Source organism: Zosterops lateralis, assembly GCF_965231275.1.
Source record: "Zosterops lateralis genome assembly, chromosome: 3".
NCBI classification, from domain to species: domain Eukaryota; kingdom Metazoa; phylum Chordata; class Aves; order Passeriformes; family Zosteropidae; genus Zosterops; species Zosterops lateralis.
Genome location: NC_139764.1, coordinates 94774096 through 94794496, shown reverse-complemented (window position 1 = coordinate 94794496; position 20401 = coordinate 94774096). Strand labels below are relative to the sequence as shown.

The following is a 20401-nucleotide window of genomic DNA, read 5'->3' as shown; positions in this document are numbered from 1 at the left end:
TGCACTGAAGCTTTAGCACAAGTCCCCTTCCAAACAGAAAAGTCATTGCCAGGCTGACAAAGAATTGATCTTGGTCCAGAAGGTCATGCATTTCACTTTCAAGGACAGCCCAGAAAAACATTTTGTAAAGACCATGAAAAGGAAATACGTAAAAAAAATTAAAAGATAGAATCCTGAGCATGGAAAAATGCTAGCTGTGAAATAGCAACCAAAGTTAAAATGATTGACAATTAAGCAAGGTTCTTTTTTTCTTCTTAGATATTAAAGTTAATTAAAATTGGTGAAGTCATCAAGTCATTTGTGGCTTATCCTAAATGTAATATAATCTCATCTGAAAAGCATGAAATTGCTCTGCCTATATCTATTACTTCAACTCTTGGTAACTATTATAGTCATTCAATAATCCAATTACTAGAAATTACATTGCAGAAGTAGGTCTATGCAATAGCCGAAATAGGAAAGAGTTGTAACATTGTCTGCACAACATTAATTGACCAAAAGAAACTTATTAGGTAAAACAAACTGAAGAAAACAAAGTTTGTTTTGACTTCCTATAATACATATGTCTGAAAGTCTTCCACAGAAGAGAATACTCTATGAACATATATACATTTTCAAATGCAAGAGTCAAAATGTATATTGACTCTAGACTGTAATATCAATATTTGCTTTCAATGCAGTTTGGAAGACGCTGTTTGACATCAGTAAATAGGTACTCTTGGATGCTGATAAAACAAACATGCTAAAATACAGGAACAACATACTCATCCATGTAAAGTTCCATTTTCTGGTGCCTGACACAAAAGGGTTTCATCTAATCATCCTAAGTATGGAGCCACTGAGGTTCAAGACTTGCATGCAAGGAAAAATTCCCAGAAGAAGGGATATTTAATAAATACTGGTATTCATCATCTACTTCCACTGATTTAAAATCTGTTTTCAGTTCAGAGCTTTTTAACACAAATAAATATTTATCTTAAGTTCATAAACACAAGGAATAGCTTGTTTTGGCTAGAGTCTTGCCAAAATGTCTGACAGATATCTAGCATCTCTGTATCAGATTAGGAATCAAAGCCAAAACCACACGTGCTAAGGGATGATACATTCTGAAGAGTTCAAGGTTGCAAAAGGTTTGACTGAAAGGGTGAATGGAGAGTAAATCAAAACTGTTTCATTTTCCAAACGTTTCTAAAATGTTTGGAAAATTTTAAATGTAAATTTAAACTCCACTAAACTAGATAGTGAAAATGCTGCTTTAAACAGCAAGTTTAGAAAAATCATTAGCTGTTACGGGAAATTAGAGAAATGCTGTTGGTGTGCATATCTCTTTGGTCAGCCCGATGTTCGGCTGGACCCCCAGTAGCTCTGATACACCTCAACAGAACCGATGTGTGGGTTCTTGGCTCTGCAGCACCTCGACCTTCGCTGTCACAGCCGTGGTATAAATGAAAGAGGGGACTCTCGGAGGCTCGGGGAACAAAGGTTTATTGGAGAACACAGGGGAACCCCTCACCTCAGGCCTGGTGCCTCAAGAGAGACCCTGCACCTGGGTTGCGGGAGGGTTTTGTCCAGGATGAACTCAAGGGGTGGAAACAAGCTCTAAACCAATAAAACAAAGCAAAGCAACAAATGCCAACTGGGTTACATAACTAGTAACAAATCAAAGGTAAATTGGGGAGGGGTCTCTGGGGCATCTGCCAACCACTGGCCAGATCTCCTGGACCTTGGAGATAAGAACTCCAGTGATGGACAGAGGGGAAAAAAATACATTGGGAAGGATGAGCAGGGAACATCACGGGGAAAGGACCAATAGGGAACAGTCTCTGGGCAAAGACCTGAGACGGCATAGAAACCTTTATTAACTTATGATAAGAAAGAAATTCCAAGACAGGGGGCCCATCTAGGGTAACTAAAACTATACTAAACTTACAATAAAACTTTTAAACAAATCCCTGCAACCCCACAAAATGCCAAATTGTAAGAAACAACATTTGTATTTTATCCTGTTTTACAATCCAGTTTATGAGGGTGCAACATTCAGCTGAGTAGGTCATCAAGCCTGATGGAAACATACTGTCACTGATGTCCACAGCCAGCTGGGCTCTGTGGCTGGATGGCTCACACCTACAACTAGAATCAATACTACCCAGTGTGTCCACCCAAAGCTACACAGCACTATCTTCCTTCATGATACAGAAAAACATATTAGAATTAGCCTAAAAAAGTTAAGACCATTCCCAATTTCCTTCTTCATTTATATTTACAGAACACTTAAAATAGTCCCGTGAAACAGAAAGCATGGGGGGGGTTATATTGCAGATACTCGGAATATAAGGATCACACAAATAACTTTTCACTGCATATTTCGTTATATGTAACTAACGAGTTTTGTAAAATCCATACCCAATAAATGAAAACCTCCAAGCAAACTAAGCATTAATTATCATTATTTGCAAAAGAAAAACAATTATTTCTTTTCTTTTTTGAAATTATGAAAAATATCAAGAAAAAATCTGAAGTTTTTGAAAAAGTAACTTTTCAGAAGTTGTTGATGTTGTTTTCTTCTATTGCTCTGACTAAACAAGCCAGAAAAAAACACATTCCCATACATTTCTTTAAGGTATTTAGCTTTCATATGTATCACAAATGAAATCTCTGTCTCATGGAACATGAAAGCATATTCTCTGAAATTTTTTTAAAGTGCAAAGCAGTCTGGCTCTGTAAATTTCCAGAACTACCAAAAAGTAATGCAGGCAAGAAAAAAAAAAATACACATTCATGCACAAGATAAAATAAGACTCAAACCCAATTCTGACAGATTAATCATAAAAGTTCATACTAATTTATAACTTGTGCACCCTCACTAAGGTTAATGCATCCCACAGAAATTGCACTACTATTAATGAGATCCATTGGATCTAAAGTTACTGTCATAAAAGTGTAACAACTCATGTGGAGTGAAAATCAAAAAAAGAAATAATTAAGCTACAGTGTTAATATAAGTTGTGATAGAACTGAAGATGTGATTTGTTTGAATTTCTCCATGGAATTTCCTACAGAAAAGAGATCTGCTTACTGTTTTAGTGTTTGAGACAAGCAAAATATTTCAGTTACATCTAGAAAATGGTGACAACCACGGCTGTGGAAGAAAAGAAAGTTTTACTGAAAATAAGTATTATGTTTCACTTTTTCAGTTTTTCTCCCGATATATCCCCTTATGTTTTGCTCAGTACACTTCTTTCTTTTTATACCTTTGCATGTTTTAGTTAGTTAGTATTTAATCTTTTTAAATACATGTAATTTTTCTCCATGGTTACAAACAAGGTTGGTTGATTCTCTGTCCTGGCTGAGATTCCAATTTCTATTTGGCTGGTTCATGATCTGAGTACTTCTATTATAATGAAAATTCCTGAACAGCACAACACATTTTTATCAGCTACTATTCATTTAGCTTCAGCTACTTTTTAAAAAGATCTGATATTAAGTAATTAAAAACTGTAACAGCAAAGCTAAGTTTGAATTTGAAATATAGTTGTGTCTGACCAAGTAATACATCTCTAATATTTTGCCTACTTTAAATAGGTGATTTGCCATCATTATCATCAACACCAAGCTGTGTGGTGCAGTCAGCAGGGTGGATAGAAGCAATGTCATCCAGACAGACCTGAGAGGTGGGGCCATGCAGACCTCATGAAATTCAACAAGGCCAAGTGCAAAGTCCTGCACCTAGACTGGGGCAATCCCAAACAAAAATATAGGCTGGGTGAAGAATATATTGAGAGGAGCCCTGAGGAAAAGACTTGAGAGTGTTGAAGAGAAGCTCAATGTGATCCATCCATGTGTACTTGCGGCCCAGAAATCCTGAAATTCAAACAATCCTGGGCTGCATCCAAAGGAGCATGGCCAGGAGCTCAAGGAAGAAGATTCTGCCCCTCTGGTCTGCTGGTGAGATCCGACTTGGAGTGCTGCATCCAGCTCTTGGGAGCCCAACAACGAAGGTTGTGGACCTGCTAAAGTGAGTCCAGGGCAGAATCATGAACATGAGCACTGGGCTCCCCATAGTGGACTCTGGGGAAACCTTAGAGCAGCTCACCCTAAACCTACCTCCTAAAAGGGTCCTTTTGACAAGGGTTAGCATGTGTTGGGGTTTAGGATTTTTCCATTTGTTTCTTTCTCTTAGGGAATTTTCTCCCTTTGTGTTGCTAAGAAATAATAACGACTGGTACTTAAGAGAGGCAGAAGTAACCACAGAGAAGAGGGAGGAGTGCAGACGGCTTGACCATCCTAGCTGAGGAACATTCTCCTGGGAAGGGCAAATATACCACGAGATTTGGGCTGGGGGAAGGGGCTGGGCACAGCTCCCAGCCCTTTCTCACTGTTGGCTTCACAGGAGGGTGGCTGAGTTGCTCTTTGCTGGGCGGGGATTCGCTGCCGCCGCCGGAGCCCAGCCCTGTCCTGTTTCTTCTGCCGTGGGTGAGCCTTGGCTTGTGAGAGCAGCCACTGAACTGGGGCCTTATGGACACCTTACCTCTCTAAAAAGGGACTTTCACCATCTGCTGGGGTGCCTCAGGAGAAACCCCAGGACCCCAAGCCCTCTCCCTTCCAAGGGAGCCTCTCCCTGCCATGTTTGGGAGCTGAGCTGCTGCTGCCCCACCCCACCATGCCTCTGCTGCTGATCCAAGGCTTTTTGCTACGCTGTAGCCGCGCATCCCTCCCTGCGGGAACCAACTCCTGCTATGGCTGTGGAGACTCTGACATGTCTCGTCTACCACTCCAGGATTTTCCTCATCCCTGCTGTTCCAGCTTGCTGCTTCTGAGGCTCCTGCTACAGCTCCTTTTGCTATCCAGAGGGAGGACCGGGATCAGCAGCCCCTGGGGATTTATAAAGAAAGCTCCTGCTCCATCCATTTCTGCCAGCTGCAACCGCCATGATGGCGCGGTGCGGAAACCCGCACCACAGCGCCCCCTGCAGCCGCGGGGGAATCATCACAGCGCCCCTGCCGGCCGTGACTGTAACTGCACCCTGGGGAAAGCACCTGCAGCTGACCTTGTTACACATAGTAATAAACTATTATTCCCTTTCCCATATCTCTGCCTGAAAGCCCCTTAATTTCAAACGTATAGTAATTCAGAGAGAAGGGGCTCATATTCTCCATTCCAAGGGAGGTTCCTGCCTTCCTTGGCAGACATCTGTCTTTCAAACCAAGACAGCATGACTGAACAAAGGGGAATGGACTTCGAGTGAAAGAGGTTAGATTTAGATTAGGTATTAAGAAAAAATTCTTCACTATGAGGGTGGTGAGAGCTTGCTCAGAGAGGTTGTGGGTGCCCTGTTCCTGGCAAGGCTTCCAAACCATTCTATGATTCTATGATATGAAAATAAAATCCATTACGGCATGCTGGAATTTTCAAGCTCTTAATAGACCACTCATTGCAGAAAGGCATTATACATGCCGCATTATCGAAAGAAGAAATCAAAAGCATAACATTAGCTTTCAGAAATCTCCTAAAAATGCTTTCTCCATCCCACTGCTATATATCCATTAAGTTAAATCTTCCTGTTAGAAAATATAATATTCCTACTTGTTGCTTAGTAACACAGAGTGTCACGGCCATTTTACCATGTGGCTTTCCTATATTTTGACCAGGTATTAGATCTCCTTCTGCCTTAATTAATTTTATATTCAACATCTTCAAAGGAACAAGAGCTTTAATGTAACCTTTTTTTTTCCCCGACAAAATTTAAATGTTATTATACTAATTAGTACATCATCTGAAAAGAAAGTACTGGATACTGATTCAGTAATTCTATCCAGGTTATCTTACTTACATTTCACTTCTTGAAGTACCACAGAGGCATCAGATCCTGGTATGACACAAACCACTGCAGGGACCCCTGGAGATGTGTAGTGCAGCCTTCTGCTCAGAGCAGGGTCTTCTGCAACAAGTAGACCTACAACCACTACCTCCAGAGTCCAGATATTTAACTCACGTCACCTATCCAGACCATAATGTACCTGTAGCTTTGCTATAAGAATACTATAGAAGACAGTTTCAAAAGCCATACTAAAGTACAGGAAACAAAATCTGCTATTCTCTCCTTGTACACAAATCCCATCATTTTGTTATAAAAGGGAACCAGGTTGGTCAGGCATGACCTACCCTTGTGAAGTCCACACTGACTGTTCATAATCACGTCCTCTTTTATTCACTCATGAAATCTCTTGTCACATTCTGAAAGGACCCAACTCCACAATACTGTGAGGGCCCAGCCTGTATTTCCTCATATCTAGCTATATGTTAACATTAGGGCAAGGTATGCCTTTCTCTGTTTATCCAAAATCTCCCCTAAAGCCTATGATCTTTAAAAGATGATTGAAAGTGGCCGTGCAAGGACATCACCCAGTGCTCTCAGCACTCCTGTATGCAGTTATATCAGGTCCCATGGAGTTCTTGCAAGGACACTGTGTCTTGATCCTCACCCATTGCTGGCAGTTAGTTTGTGGTTTGTTTTTTTTTTTCAGACTGCCCTAAAAATCAGAGGCCTAGGACACCAGATAGCTGAAGACTGAGAAAAGAAATTTTAATCTGGACATGTTATGGCATGGTCATACAGACTGAACCCTCACTGGAGTCTGCAATTAATCAGGTGCATCTAAGAAGCAACTTTCAATTTAGCTCCATCTGAAAGCCTGGATGCTTCTCTACCAGAATTTTAGTTTGCACTAGAAGCAGATTTTTTTGAAGCAAGTCTCCTCCAGTCATTCCCACTTCTCATACCATGGTCTCCATCATGGCACAGTCCCAGAGCACGAGCTGGCGGAGCTCTAGGGGCAAACCTAGATGGACCAATCACTAACAGTCCACAAGATCAAGCTAAAGCTGAAATCAAACTATTGATATTTGATGACTGAATGTTAAGTCCCTCTGCCTTATTCCACAGATATTCATACCTGTATTCAGATGTGCTACTTGCCAACACAAGATCTAATTTTGATGCTTTCCAAAGCCATGCCCGTATCCAAAATAAAATATTAAGCACATGTCCTATGGACTATTTGGAATGGATTATTTTCCATCACTTTATGCTTCATTCTGAAAATCACAGATGGTCTAAATACTTGTTTGTTTGAAAAAAAAGTTCTTTACTCAGATCACTGGTGGTAAATTTCCCTGAGTAAAAGGTCAGCAAGTCTCAAAGACTTCTGAGCACATCAGGTTATTAAAAGGAGAAACAGGCAGCTACAGCAGGCAGCTGAGGACCTGAAGGTCAGATGGCACAACTTGTATGAGTGAATCGAAATGCTTTTGCCCTCTCTGAAGACATGGGCCTCAATCACACCTCCCACAGGAATGGTCAGTACCAATCACATTTTGGATACCACCTGGAAAACTGCTAACTAGCATAGGACAAAACTATGCAAAGGAAAATGCTAACATTTTAACAGTTATGATCAAATGCATTTTAGTGCTTGGCATTCTGCCATGGGCACACTTGTGTACTCTTACTGACTGCACTTCTGTAGTGTAGGCAGTAGTAATTCCCACCCACAGAAGGGTACCATTTAAATGGAATATTATTCTGCTTATACAGCAGTTACTCAACATCCAACAAAACTTCCAGATCCCAAAGCAGGGCTATACCTTTGAGTCATAGATTATCCTTTACCACCAGTGGAAAAGTTGGAAACTATTAGATCTTGAAAAACTAAGGCAATGTGTTATGTTCCAATTAACTGAAACAGTCATAAAAAGTATCTGCAGAACTCATTAGTGAAAGCACCTCAATTTCACATAAGAACATGAATTAGTTCCACAAGATATCTGATCTGTAAATATCAAGCAAGCTGATGAAAGACTGTTTAGAGTGCAATTTATAACTAGCATAACTAATATTTTATTCTGTACAATAATGTTCAAGATGAAAATTTTCCATTATATTTAAGCAAGAAAATACTTTTCAGTATTTATTGCAGATTATATATAAAGAACATAGAATATTGCTTTGACTGCTCCTTTAAGTCCCATCCAATTAAATTTAAGATAGAGAATGACTTCTCCGTGAGCAGAAGCCCTTCTAATGAAACATCAACACCACAAATAAAACCAGAGGTTATAATCAGACTAGTCAGCTACAGAGAAATAGTATTCTTAGATCTAAAGAATGTTCCCTCATCTTTCATTTTGGAGAATGTTTTGATTACTTTATTTAAATGGAAAAGATACTTCTCCATAGGACAAGACTTTCTCAATTTATATTGATAATACTCTCTCAGCTGGCCTCTATTTGCCAAAGTTTCACAGAAATACTTGAAAAATAATGATTCTCTGAAAAACAATCTACTTTTTTACCAATTATAAATTCTATCCAAAAGGAATTTGTAGAACACCATTATGTTAATCTCACATCTCAGTGCCATACACTATGATAAATAGGTTGGTGGGTTTGTTTCAGTTTTATTTCTTAGTTCTGCTAAATATGCTGGGCTAAGCCATAATTTTTTTTAAGGTAGAATAGTCTGCCTTACAAAAAAGCATTTTTATATTTCTCCCAGAGCAGAGAACACTAACACTAATTGCTTAAAATTATACATGAAGCACTCCCTGTACTTTGTGACACTTGGCAATAAATCACATATTGGACTAATAGAGGGAAAATTTTATAAATTTTAAAAGATTGTCTTAATTTTTTGCTATAAATTGATGAAGCAAGAGTTTTGCAAAACAGAATTAGGTTGACCCTAGTCAGATTAAAATTACACTGGTATTATGAGAATTAGAGAGTCAATTCAAGCAGGTTTACTACATTTAGGTATATTTTGCTATGAAAACTACAGCGAATTGACACTGATTTAGGCTCAACGACATTCATAAAAGTCTGTCAAACTGCCAAAAGATGAAAAGAAGAAACAGAGACAGCAGAGACATAAGTATGGACTTCCTCTATTACACGAAAATACAAATAATCCATTAAAAACAACCCAGTATTCCCCAAGCTCTAGGCAACATGTGTCTGCCTACTCACCCCTTTCACATCCATTCTCTTTTTATAACTACCCTATAATGTTTCTGGTTGTAGGGAAAAAAAATCCTCTCTTCATTTTTTTCTTAACTGAAATGCAGGACCTACAAGAATACATGTTCAGCTAATGAGAAAGCCTGGTTTATTTTTATTGGTTCTACAGCAAAGATTATGAACAAAGATCACAAACTAGTGAAGTACAGAATTAGAGGAGTAAATAAGCACAATAGCACATAAGCATGATTAGTCATAATAAACTAAAAATTGAAGAGATGATAAATAATCCCCGCATCAGGTCAGCTTGTCAAGTGTGGTCGGTTTGGGTTTTTTTCCTTACTGTCAGTAAACTATTACACTTTTTTTCCTCTTTCCTGACATTTGAAAGGAATATTCTTGAGGATTTAGTCACAGATGGTTCCAAATGCTACAAGACTGCCCTCAGTAAGAATTACAAATCTAATTTTTGTTTTCCTATTCAAAAGGTTCAATTACAGGTAGTAAAAGTAGGAAGAAGGAAGCATTCCTTCCAGCTACAATTTATATTATCTGACTCTGTCATAAATAACAGAGAGCTCCTTGGGATTATGCATGCAAATCAGATCTAAACTATTTCAGTGTAAGTTGAACCACTAGGTTGTTGTGTTAGCATTTTAAAGAGGACACAGTCTTCAACTCCACCAGGGAAGGTTTAGGTTGGACATTAGGAATTTCTTCACAGAAGGGGTGACTGGGAATTGGAATGGGCTGCCCAGGAAGATGAAGACCTTCACAGTCCCTGAAGGTGTTTAAGAAAAGACTTGATGTGGCACTCAGTGCCAACATCTAGTTGACAATGTGGTGTAGGTCCCAGCCTCCATGATCTCAAAGGTCTTTTCCAACCCAGTTAATCTGTGATTTTGACAACTCAGACTTCATACTTTCTTCCTGGGCCATCATCCTAAACCATCTACCTTTAGGAGTATCCACCTATTATAAAGCCAAAAATGCTTAAAGTAGACAGCTTTCTTATTGGATTAAGCATTTTTTTCTGAATAGACCACGTTGCTTTTCAAAGTCCTTTGAGAACAACACATCATGCTACATTCCCAACTTTGCTTGTTTAAACAGAGTTGTGACAATGGCATGATTTGGTTAATGCCCCATTTAATAAAAAACCTACAGCTGTTAAAACTTCTGAATGTCTAATTCCAATTAAGAAACTAATTATTTGTAAATGGAAGATACACTGAAAAGATTTAAGTTTCATCTTCTGAAACATTATAAGTAGAAAGTTTTGTATCAAATTTTATTTGATTGGGAGCAAAGATGTGTAACTCTAAACAGTGAATAAACTAGCCCATATACAATTTCTGTCATCTTTCCCTAGAAACTATGGAAATGACACCATGGAATGAAGTGGTAAATCAGCCTTAAACTAATGTCAGACATTATTTCATCTATAGTACATTTCAGTAATTTTCTAATATAAAATGAGTGTGAAGTTTGTCTCAAATATATGAAAAATTGGAGGCTTGTATAGAGTTAGTGGGCTGAAATCTATCTATTGCCTACAGGTTATGTGCAGACTGAGAAGGTCTTTGTTTAATGTTTGATAACCTTGGAAGACATAAAATTTCTACAGATTGTAAGAATAAAAATTTCTTGCCCTACAGATTGTAAATGGTACTACCATAATTTATTCTGCAATTATCAGTCACAGAAGTAGAAGAAGTATCATATAGCTAGCCCATGTATAATACAGTTTCTGTCAGAGAATAATGTCTTTTTTACCCTTCTACTTTTCAGATATTATGAATACAGACACATACAGATATGCACACATGTTCCACTAGAATCAAAGATTCCTTTAATGATCACAAAATCCTGTAAAACTGGCTTGGAGATTTTAGAACAGTAAAGTTACTCTTCAAAGCACACTAGGAAGTCTAATCCTTTTATGTAGTGTATTTTTTGCCTTATTATTCAAAAAAAGAGCATTCTGTTTAGCACACCCAGCATATGCACCATATGATGCACCAGATGCCTTAGTAAATAATTCATCTCTTAATGAAAAGTACAATAAATAGTTGAATAAAACTCTGTGATGATGCAAGGGATAACTACCCTTTCAAATCTAGAAAAAGAGGAGATTTTATAAAGAGCAATAGCTGTATCACAAAACAATACCGACAGACTGAACTGACAACATATGCTTAATTATGCTGCAACTGTATTCTGGAAATGAGCACACAACACAGATTACTGCATATCCTTATATTGCTGCTCCATCAGGGCTCATGAAGGGTGGCAGAGGAATGTCTAAATGCTGCATTTACAATGCCTAAGACAGCAGGAAAGATTGAGAAAGAGAGGAAAAGACACATGACATAAAATAAGATTGTAATGCCTGCTTGAAGTGAGTATTTTACTGGTATAGAAGACACTAGCATTTTATTAACACAACGACATCTATGAGTAATTCCTAAAGCCTTTCTAAAAATGTGACTTAATACTGTTAAGATAGGATTTGTAGAGCAAGATGTGCCCATGAATTTCCTTGCAGTATCTATGTCTTAGCTGCAGCCAGTGAAACAAATAAAAATATATCTCTTTGACTGTTGATTTAACAGGCTTGCTGGAGAGGAAGATGGCAATACACTTGTGACAAACAGCTTTCAAATATGCATGTGTCTCATGCATGTGTCTCAAATATGCATGATCTCATCCTATCCCATATGAGATCAATTCTTCTGACTTTCCTCCAATAAACTTACTATTTGCACATATACCTAGAGGAAAAACACAGCTTCTATAGAGGAAACAAAATAACATTCCTTACTATCTCCCATTTCATTTAGCACTGTTTCGAATGTGTATTTTTGTTCTTCTCTATTTTCACATATTAGCATTATATAAGCTACATAATGTATCCATGTTCATGGTAATCCTAAACATACTAGTCCTTAGTTAGACAAGAGGCAGCAGCCTGTAAGTTAGAAGAATGAGATTTCTCCAAAGTCTATATCCATTACTGGATGGGACAGGATAGTGCACGATATAGTGAGGGGGAAAAAAAATTGAGATGCAAAAGAAAACTTTGAAAAACATTCTCTACATAATAAATGGGTAAAGTTTGTCAGGTATTCACAAAATGTAAGGTATTGAATGATAATTTCCTCAATCTAAATTTACAAAGAAAACCTCAAAACCAACTAAAAACCTTAACTGAAATCTCTTTCCTTCAGTTTTTGCACTGGTAAAAGTAGGAACAATAATGCTCACTCACTTCACAGTGTATCCTAAAACTTACCATGTCACTATTTACATTTTCTCTGGTGTACAGATGGATATTTACATCAGTTAGTAAGAACCAGTGTTGTATCACTGTGTAAATGCTGCCCACCAGCATGCACAATGCAGCCAACACACTGGTTTTTACTGGCTGTGTGAGAACAGACCATCAAAAAACAGAAGCTGAGCTACTCTGAGCCCCCTTTCAACTCATTCCATTGTAGTCAGGCCTCCTGCAAAATCTGGGCATAAACGAGAATTCTCATCAAAACCCAACGAACTATTGTTTTGTGGCAAGGAAAAATCATCAAGAGCTGATGATACAGATTTAACACCAAAAGGTTTTGATTCCAACTGGAGGGTAACACTGCTTCTGTGGTCCTCAACAAATCAATTACGCCTGTCTGCTACATTTTGCTGTAACTGCTGATTTCAGTCAAGGAAGTGCTATGGAATTCATCCACTCAGACTCTGGGAAGTCACTGTGTTTACAGTGTGGATGTTAAGCACCCATGAAAAAAAGCTACTCCAGATGCACTTTGCACAGCAGATGGCATTACACAGAACTTGCCTGTTTAGGGAAAAGGTTTCTCCTCAGCTTTTAATCATCTGGTGACTTAAAGTTCTCAGATAAGCTCTGCAAAGGTAAAAAATCACAAAACAACAGGCATGAAAGAGTCATGCAAGTTTGGCATGGTGAAGGGAAGCATTATAAAGGTAATGATTTTAGAGTATCATACAGCACAAGCATGTACAATGCCTCTTTAAAATACAGTACAAAAACCCCTGATGTTTTGCATTGATTTTTCTGCCCACAACTTCTCTAAATACTAGAAATGTATTTTGTCCCTATAACAATCTGAACTTCACAAGGAGATGATAAATGAGATGATATTGATTAGATTGTGCTAAAGGGTTCCAGCTCTTCAAGGTTATATCCTTTAGAGAGTTTGTAAATCTCATTACAGAAATCTGCCTGTTGATATACATAAATAAAGAGTGGCAGAAGGGTTCCAGCATGACAGCTCTCACTGGAGTCACGCTGTTCTTCAGACAGAAAGTTCAGACAAAGCAGGTACAGAAGAGCTTAAAACAGTAGAATCAGCTTCCCTTTTTAAAAAAACCCAGACCAATAAAATTTAGATCATAACTGCTGTAAGAGTATTACTGACAAAGAATGTCTGTAGTGAAACACAATTGTGGGACTCAGTTGGCTTTAACTGTCAGCTTCATCTGTAACGTGAAGGATGAGTAAGTCCACTAAATTGTTCCAACAAGTTTAACATGCAGTTCTTATAGTAAATTAATCGTAACTTCAGGTAAAAGCCAGCATGAGCCTTTTCTTGCTTTTGGTGGTGAAAAAAATCCCAAAAAATGTCAAGGAGCACACCAAAAAGCAAGTGCAATTATCTCCTAAAGTCCCCTGGAGTTCTGCAGTCACTCTCAACTAAAGGAGGACAAGAGGCAGTTAAACTGGTCATCTGATTTTAAAAACTTCAGATTTCTCCCTTAGACATGGCAGGGGAGAGGGGGGTGGGTGCTTATGTGTGAGGAAGAGTATATGAAAAGAACTAGGGGTCCTTCTGTCCTGATGGTTAGGAGTCACCAGTGCATGATGCCAGCCACAAAGGCTGACAGCATTAGCCACAACAGAGAGCAATCCATGTAATCATTCCCCTTTACTTGCTACTCAGTACACTGCACCCAGGTTTGGGCCCTGCAACACAAGAAACACTCTGACAAATGAGCAAGTCCCATCAAAACCCACTAGAATGGGCCAGGGGCTGAAGCATTTCCCCTGTGAGAAATGGCTGAGTAAGCTAAGGAACCTAAGGAAGTAGAGGCTTCGAGGGAGGAGCTAACAGCATACTCCCAATTCACCAGGAAAACAACCCAGCAGGGAGCAGCTTGCACAGAGAGGTTGAGCAGTCTCCATCCTTGAAGGTTTTGAAGATGCACTGGGAAAAGACCTGAGCAACTCAATCTGAATTCCACCTGGTCACTGCTTTCAGGGGAAGGTAACACTTGTCGACCTCCCAAGGTCCCTTTCAACCTGAATTAATCTGATTTTTGTTTGCTGCCTCTATTATTGTGATGCCACTGACAAGCAATATTAGGTGTCAGTTTTGTAGGAACATGGCTGTGCTCCATTCCTTTCTGCTGAGCTCTACTACCATTTCTATTCTAAGCAGTCTCTGAACTCTCAAGTGAAAATGATTCTATTTATAGTCATCTCAAAAAATGTTTAAAACATCAGAAAAAAAAAAAAGCCTGCTTACAATATAAAACACAGATCTGAGGTGTAAAAGGAATATCAATGCTCTTCTTTTTCTGAGCAGCAGAGGCACAAGTCTTATTTCCATTAAGATGTTAAAGCCATAAGCTTGAATATGTTTGGGGGTTTTTTTATCACTTTGGTAAGTGTTTTCATGGAGATATGCCATATTCAGGTTTGGTTTGTGAAAGCAAGGAAGCCAAGTGAAGAAAAATAAACATTTGATCACTCTGATCTTTAGTAACTGTTTGGTAAAGTTCTTCAATAAGATCTTGAAACTATTCATTTCATAAATTTTTTTAGGGGGAAAAAACATCTCAAATAAGTGGGAAGACAAGAAAATTTACACTAGAAAGTAATTACTAGGCTTCACACAACAGAGTACTTGGACACCTTCTTCCTGTCATGAAGCTCCACCATCTGTTTTCTTGTGTTTGCCATCCCAAATCAGAAGAAAAATTCACTTCACTTTACAGAAAAAGTTTCTGAAATCAGGCAAGGAATTTTAATAGAAAAAAGTACCTGGGAGAAAAAGCTTCAATTAGTAATTATATCCTATTGATTTGTATTATGCGTCTGTGATCTTGGAAATAATCTTGAAATCCATGCCACCTCAGTACTGACTTCTCATAAAAATCACAGGAAAACTGAAGCTTCTGACAGTCACATACAGTACGACTGACTGGATTCCAAACTTACTAAAATACTGATGTGGAATATAATGGTGGTCATCTGTTTTACAAAAATATCAAATTAACTGCTGACCCTGAAAAGACAGGGAGAAGATATGACACCGATGCTTGTGGTAACATGACACCTAGTGTTCACTTTCCGGAAGCTTCAGTATTGGTGGGTGCCAAATGCTGAGGAAACATCAATGCCCCAGGACCTCTTTCAAAAAAAAGGTAGATATTTATACCAGCATCTCTAAGCAAGTGCCTAAATCACAGAGATACTGTGAAAACTGAGCGGTGGAAAGGAACAGACGACCTTCCTGTGCTGCACTTGCCCTTCCTATTGAGTACACAGTTTGGGTAACTGCAGAGAAGAGTGCTATCCAAAGAAGCTTCATGTTACTGATTTTTTTTTTCTTTGGGTTTCTGCTGCAAAAAGAAACCATCTACGTATTGCTCTTTTTCTGGTTGTGTATGGAAGTTAACAGAAAACTGGATCTACTACATATAATATGCATGAATTTAAGAGAAGGGTTCCTATAAAAAAAAAAGAAAAAAAACCACAAAAAAGGTTTATTTATACATAGCAATGAACTGTACATTTATGACTTCCTTTAAAATAGTGGTGTATGAACAATACAAGTGCCTGTTACATTATCATTGCCTTCCAAGCTTCTAGCAACACAGTGAAAACCACAGTAACTAAGGCATACTAGATCAATGAGACCATAAAATCCATGTAAGAACATGGCACAAGAATTCTAACATAGTAACAATTACTAAGAGACATGACCCCTTGAGTATATCCAAGGGCAAAAGGGGGAAAGGACTGTATGAGAAATTAGAGTATAAAGTTCACTACAGATAGAGGAAACATATACTGGCTTTTGAAATCAGATGAATAAGAATCCATGTCTGATACTGAATGAAACAGGTGTCAGGAATTACACTGAGATTGGCAAAACATTAGAGACAAGGTCTGACTGAGACTTCAGTTCTACAGAACTGAACATAAACAACTGCACTTCAAGAAGTTAGAGATGCACTGTGGGAAGCATTCTTAAAAGAGAATTAATGTTAAGAATACATGCATGCAAAAAAAAATAGTGTTGTATTTCAAATCTAGCATTGTCTTTAATTTAAAAGTATGCTGAGTTATTTTCCAGGGAGTAGTATTTAACTGTTATCCTTCTGAAGAGAAAAAAAAAAAAAAAAAAAAAAAAAAAAAAAAAAAAAACCACAAATACAACCTATCTATCTTTTAGTATTAATATTGTCTAACTACCAGAATGCCAAACAATTAATTTGACTGAGCAAGCAATATTTAGTAAATACTAACTACTGTTACTATATCATATTTCTGAGAAAAATGTGCACACAGTCAATACATAGGTATTAAAAAACACATTTTTCTTTTAATAAGATAAACAGATCTAGATTCCAATACTGTTAAATTACTCAAGAAGATGCAAGTCAAGCACTTGTCACACTCTGAATTATAAATCAAGTTCTTATTTTTCAACACATTTTGAGCATAATTTTCTTCAGAAGTTTAGTATATGGCATATTTGGGGAGCCAAGCAATTATGAACTCACCTAAATAAATACCTGCCATAACATGTCCCTGCTGAACTTGAGTCTAAATGGCTTTTTTACTAAGACTATATATTCATTCCTTCTTTCAATCATACCTTTATTTGAAATAGCCAGGAAAGTGAGGCTAAATTTGTCTGTTGGAAACAGACAGCTTGCCAAAGCCTTAGATTCATAGCAGTATTTCTCATGTAGGGTCAAGGTAAATTGTGTAGTCACATGCCTTCAGTTCCTATTGCTCTTGTCCAAAAGCTCAGTTCACCATTCATAAAGTGTCTGGTTTGGTCCCAGGCAGAAGTCCCATGAGTAACAGCAGAAATTACATGACCTATTGGTCTTAAACATACACATTTGACACAACTACAAGAATATCAGTCATAAATGTCACCTAATGACAGCGATTATCCCTCACCTTTAATGCTGAAATATCCTGAACTGTCATACAGCCTACTCAGCTGTTAATATTTTAGATAATTGCTGCACAGATTATTTTTGCAGTTCCTGAACTGGTCTTACAAATTCAAAACCGTGAAACAACTTTAAAACAGAGGATTCCACAGCAGGCTTAATTCTGTTATTTCTTTTTGAATTAAAGAAATTCTAAAAGCCCAAAGGTTAAATTTATGCATCTCCTCACACACAGTCGAAAGACAGATGCAAATATAGGCTGTGAAAGCTTCTCAGACAAGACAACAGTTTGTTTTCACATATTTATGTGCAGCTGTCACACATGCTTATGATGTCAGGTATCCTTTACCGTTTTCTTCTACACTTGAATTTCCAAATATTACTTTTATTTTTATGATTACAGAAGCTTGAAGCAGTTACAAATTCACTGTATGGGAGAATGTGTCTCTAAGTCAGCTTTCATGCAGCTGAGGAACCTTCTAAACAACTCTCTGGATAAAACATCAGGAAGATAAACACAGTTTTTCTTTTAAAAATTGCAAGGCTGTGGTCACTGAAACAGCTCGAAGGACAGGGACAAAAAAAAAAAAAAAAAAATAAAATAATGGTTTATTTTAATACCGGTACGTATTTTATATAAATACAATAAATAATTTTTTAGCTGGTGATCGAAAATGATCGAAAGCGATGACGCTTCAACAAAACAACTTTACACGCCAAAAAGAGCGGCGTGTTAAACCACAGAGTCTGTGATGATTTTAAAAGGTCCGCAGGGCAGACCTGCTACACTGTATCTAAACCAGGACAGCGGAGAACTGCCGTCAGAGGGCATCGTTCATGAATGATCTGCCAAATACGCTGCCGCCAAGTAGCAAGTTATTTTCTAACTCCCTCACGGGCTTCTCCTAAAAGTGCATGAGGTGCTAAACACAGCCAAGTAGCTGATTTTTTTTTTTTTCTTTTTTTTTTTTTTTTTTTTTTTTTTTTTTTTATTAATCATCGCAGGCTTGCAGCCGGGTTTCAAACTGAGTAATTCCACGCGGTCCCCGGGAAACTCGACCCTGAGGCTGCAGCCTGTTCACGGCGACCCGGATCAACCGGGGCAGGTCCCGCCCGGTGCCGCCCGGCCGGGGACAGGCGGGGCAGGGACCGTCCCGCCCGGGGAGCCGCGGCCGCCCCGTCCCGTCCCGTCCGTGCGCAGCCCCAGCCCCAGCCCCGCCGGCAGCCCCGGCCCGCACCCCGCGCTCCGCTCCGCTCCGCTCCGCTGGTGGCCCCGCACGGAGGCGCCTCCCTCCCTCTCTCCCTCCCTCTCTCCCTCCCTCGGGCAGCGCCGCCGGCGGGACCCTCCCCACCCCCGCCCCGCCGCGGGAGCCGGCACCGGGACGGGCTCGGGGGAGCGGTACTTGCCCAGGTGGGGACGAGGAGGCTGCCGGGCCGCTCGAGCGGTGCTGGAGAAGGCTGCTTCCCCGCCACGCTCATCTCCTCCCATGCAGCTGCCGTAGTCCTCTCAGACGGGCGGCTCGGCGGGACGCGGCGCCCCCGGCACCGACTCCCAAGCGCCCGCCCCTCCCGGCAGCGCCGCCGTCCCGGCTCCTCCGGGCAGGCTGAGGCTCCTCGGGCAGGCTGGGGCTCCTCGGGCCGGGCAGGGGCTCCTCGGGCTGGGCTGGGGCTCCGCTGGGGCTCCGCGGGCGGGCTGGGGCTCCGTGGGCCGGGCTGAGGATCCGCGGGCGGGCTGGGGCTCCGCTGGGGCTCCGTGGGCAGGCTGGGGCTCCGCGGGCGGGCTGGGGCTCCGCGGGCTGGGCTGAGGATCCGCGGGCGGGCTGGGGCTCCGCGCTGCCCCTCGCTGCCCTTCGGTGCCCGCGGCCCGGGGTGGGACGGGAGCGCGTTCGCCGAGGGCTCGGGGCCGGGAGGGGAGAGGAAGGCGGCGGCGAGGCGCTGGCTATTTAACTTGGCTCTTCGCCGGGGGAAGGTGCCGCCGCTGCCGCTCCCCTCCCCTCCGCGGCCGCATCCCGACGGCCGGGCTGTGGGTGCTCCTGGAGCGCCGCCGCGCTCCTCCCCGGCCCCGCACGGCTCCGCTCCGCTCGGCCCGCCCGCTCCGCTCCGCCGGGGCAGGGGGGGGCTGCTCCCGGGGCAGGGGCCGATGGGGAGGGGCTGTGCTGCCGCTCCGAGCGCAGCCCCCCTCGCCCTGTCCGCGCCCGCAGCGGGTCACAAGCGACAGCCTCACATTGGCCCTCGCTCGCTCATCTCTGAATCAAAACCAAGAGTAGTTTAACCCTCGAATATGCTTGGAACCCTCGGCATTCTGTATCACTTTGCCAGGAAAAGTCCCCAGTCCTAAACATTGTCATGAGATTTTGCTCTTCCGTGCACCTTTAGCTTCCTTCCAGCTCCTGACCCTGGGCTGTGGTTCAGACTATCAGTTTTGGGAGCTTCTTGCAGTCTGGTGATAGCGATATTGAAGCCGATCCTAAGGCTGAGAAGTTCGTGGTCATTAACATACTACATTATTAATAGACATATATTTCTATTCTTTAGGAGAGGGAAGGGAAAGCTTTTAAGTTTTCCTATCGGTTGATTCAAAAATATGTGTTTCATGCAGATACTTTTCTGTTTTCTTACCTAAAGGTAATTTGAAAAGACATCTCTGTTCCCTTTTGACACCTCTACCTTTGTCATGCACAAATAGATAACAAAATATGACTGAAGTTTGCTAGACTTTTTATAAAGTTACTTCTAGAGCGGGGTTTTTTTCCCCCTGCTAAAGTGCATGCTTAAAGCAGGAAAGAAACATGCATCATCTTTTTCTTGGAGGTAAATCCACAGAAAATATTGGTTGTCACTGCTGTATTTTACCCTAGAATGAATTTCTCTTTTCCCAGGTTTACCTGGTCAAGGAATACCTGACATCATCCCTGTCTACTCTTTGACCTTCATACATACAAGAGCCCTGGAGAAGATGGGGAGAGTTGGACAAGAGGATAGTTCACTTAGGTAGAGATTATGGGATTTCATTTGTTCTCCAGTGCTGCTTGGAGCCCTCCACCTGTGCCTGCGTTGTTTTCTTTACCATGCACAGAGTGGAGTTTGACATGCAGCAAGGAGTTGATGCCATTCTGCTAAAGAGCTGGAGTTTGTACTCAAGCCAATCTGCCCCAATCC

General features: G+C 40.5%; 1 protein-coding gene across 1 annotated transcript in view; it reads right to left on the bottom strand.

Annotated features, from left to right (window-relative positions):
• The window catches only part of SNTG2 (syntrophin gamma 2), a gene marked incomplete at its 3' end in the record, with an annotated part of 217993 nt that extends 199107 nt beyond the window's left edge, over positions 1–18886 (bottom strand). Inside the window, exon 1 of the mRNA XM_083857755.1 lies at positions 18650–18886. Within this exon, the coding sequence (XP_083713881.1) occupies positions 18650–18721 (72 nt within the window). The 5' untranslated portion in view covers positions 18722–18886. The remainder of the gene's footprint in view (positions 1–18649) is intronic.
• Between the last annotated feature and the right edge of the window lie 1515 nt (positions 18887–20401).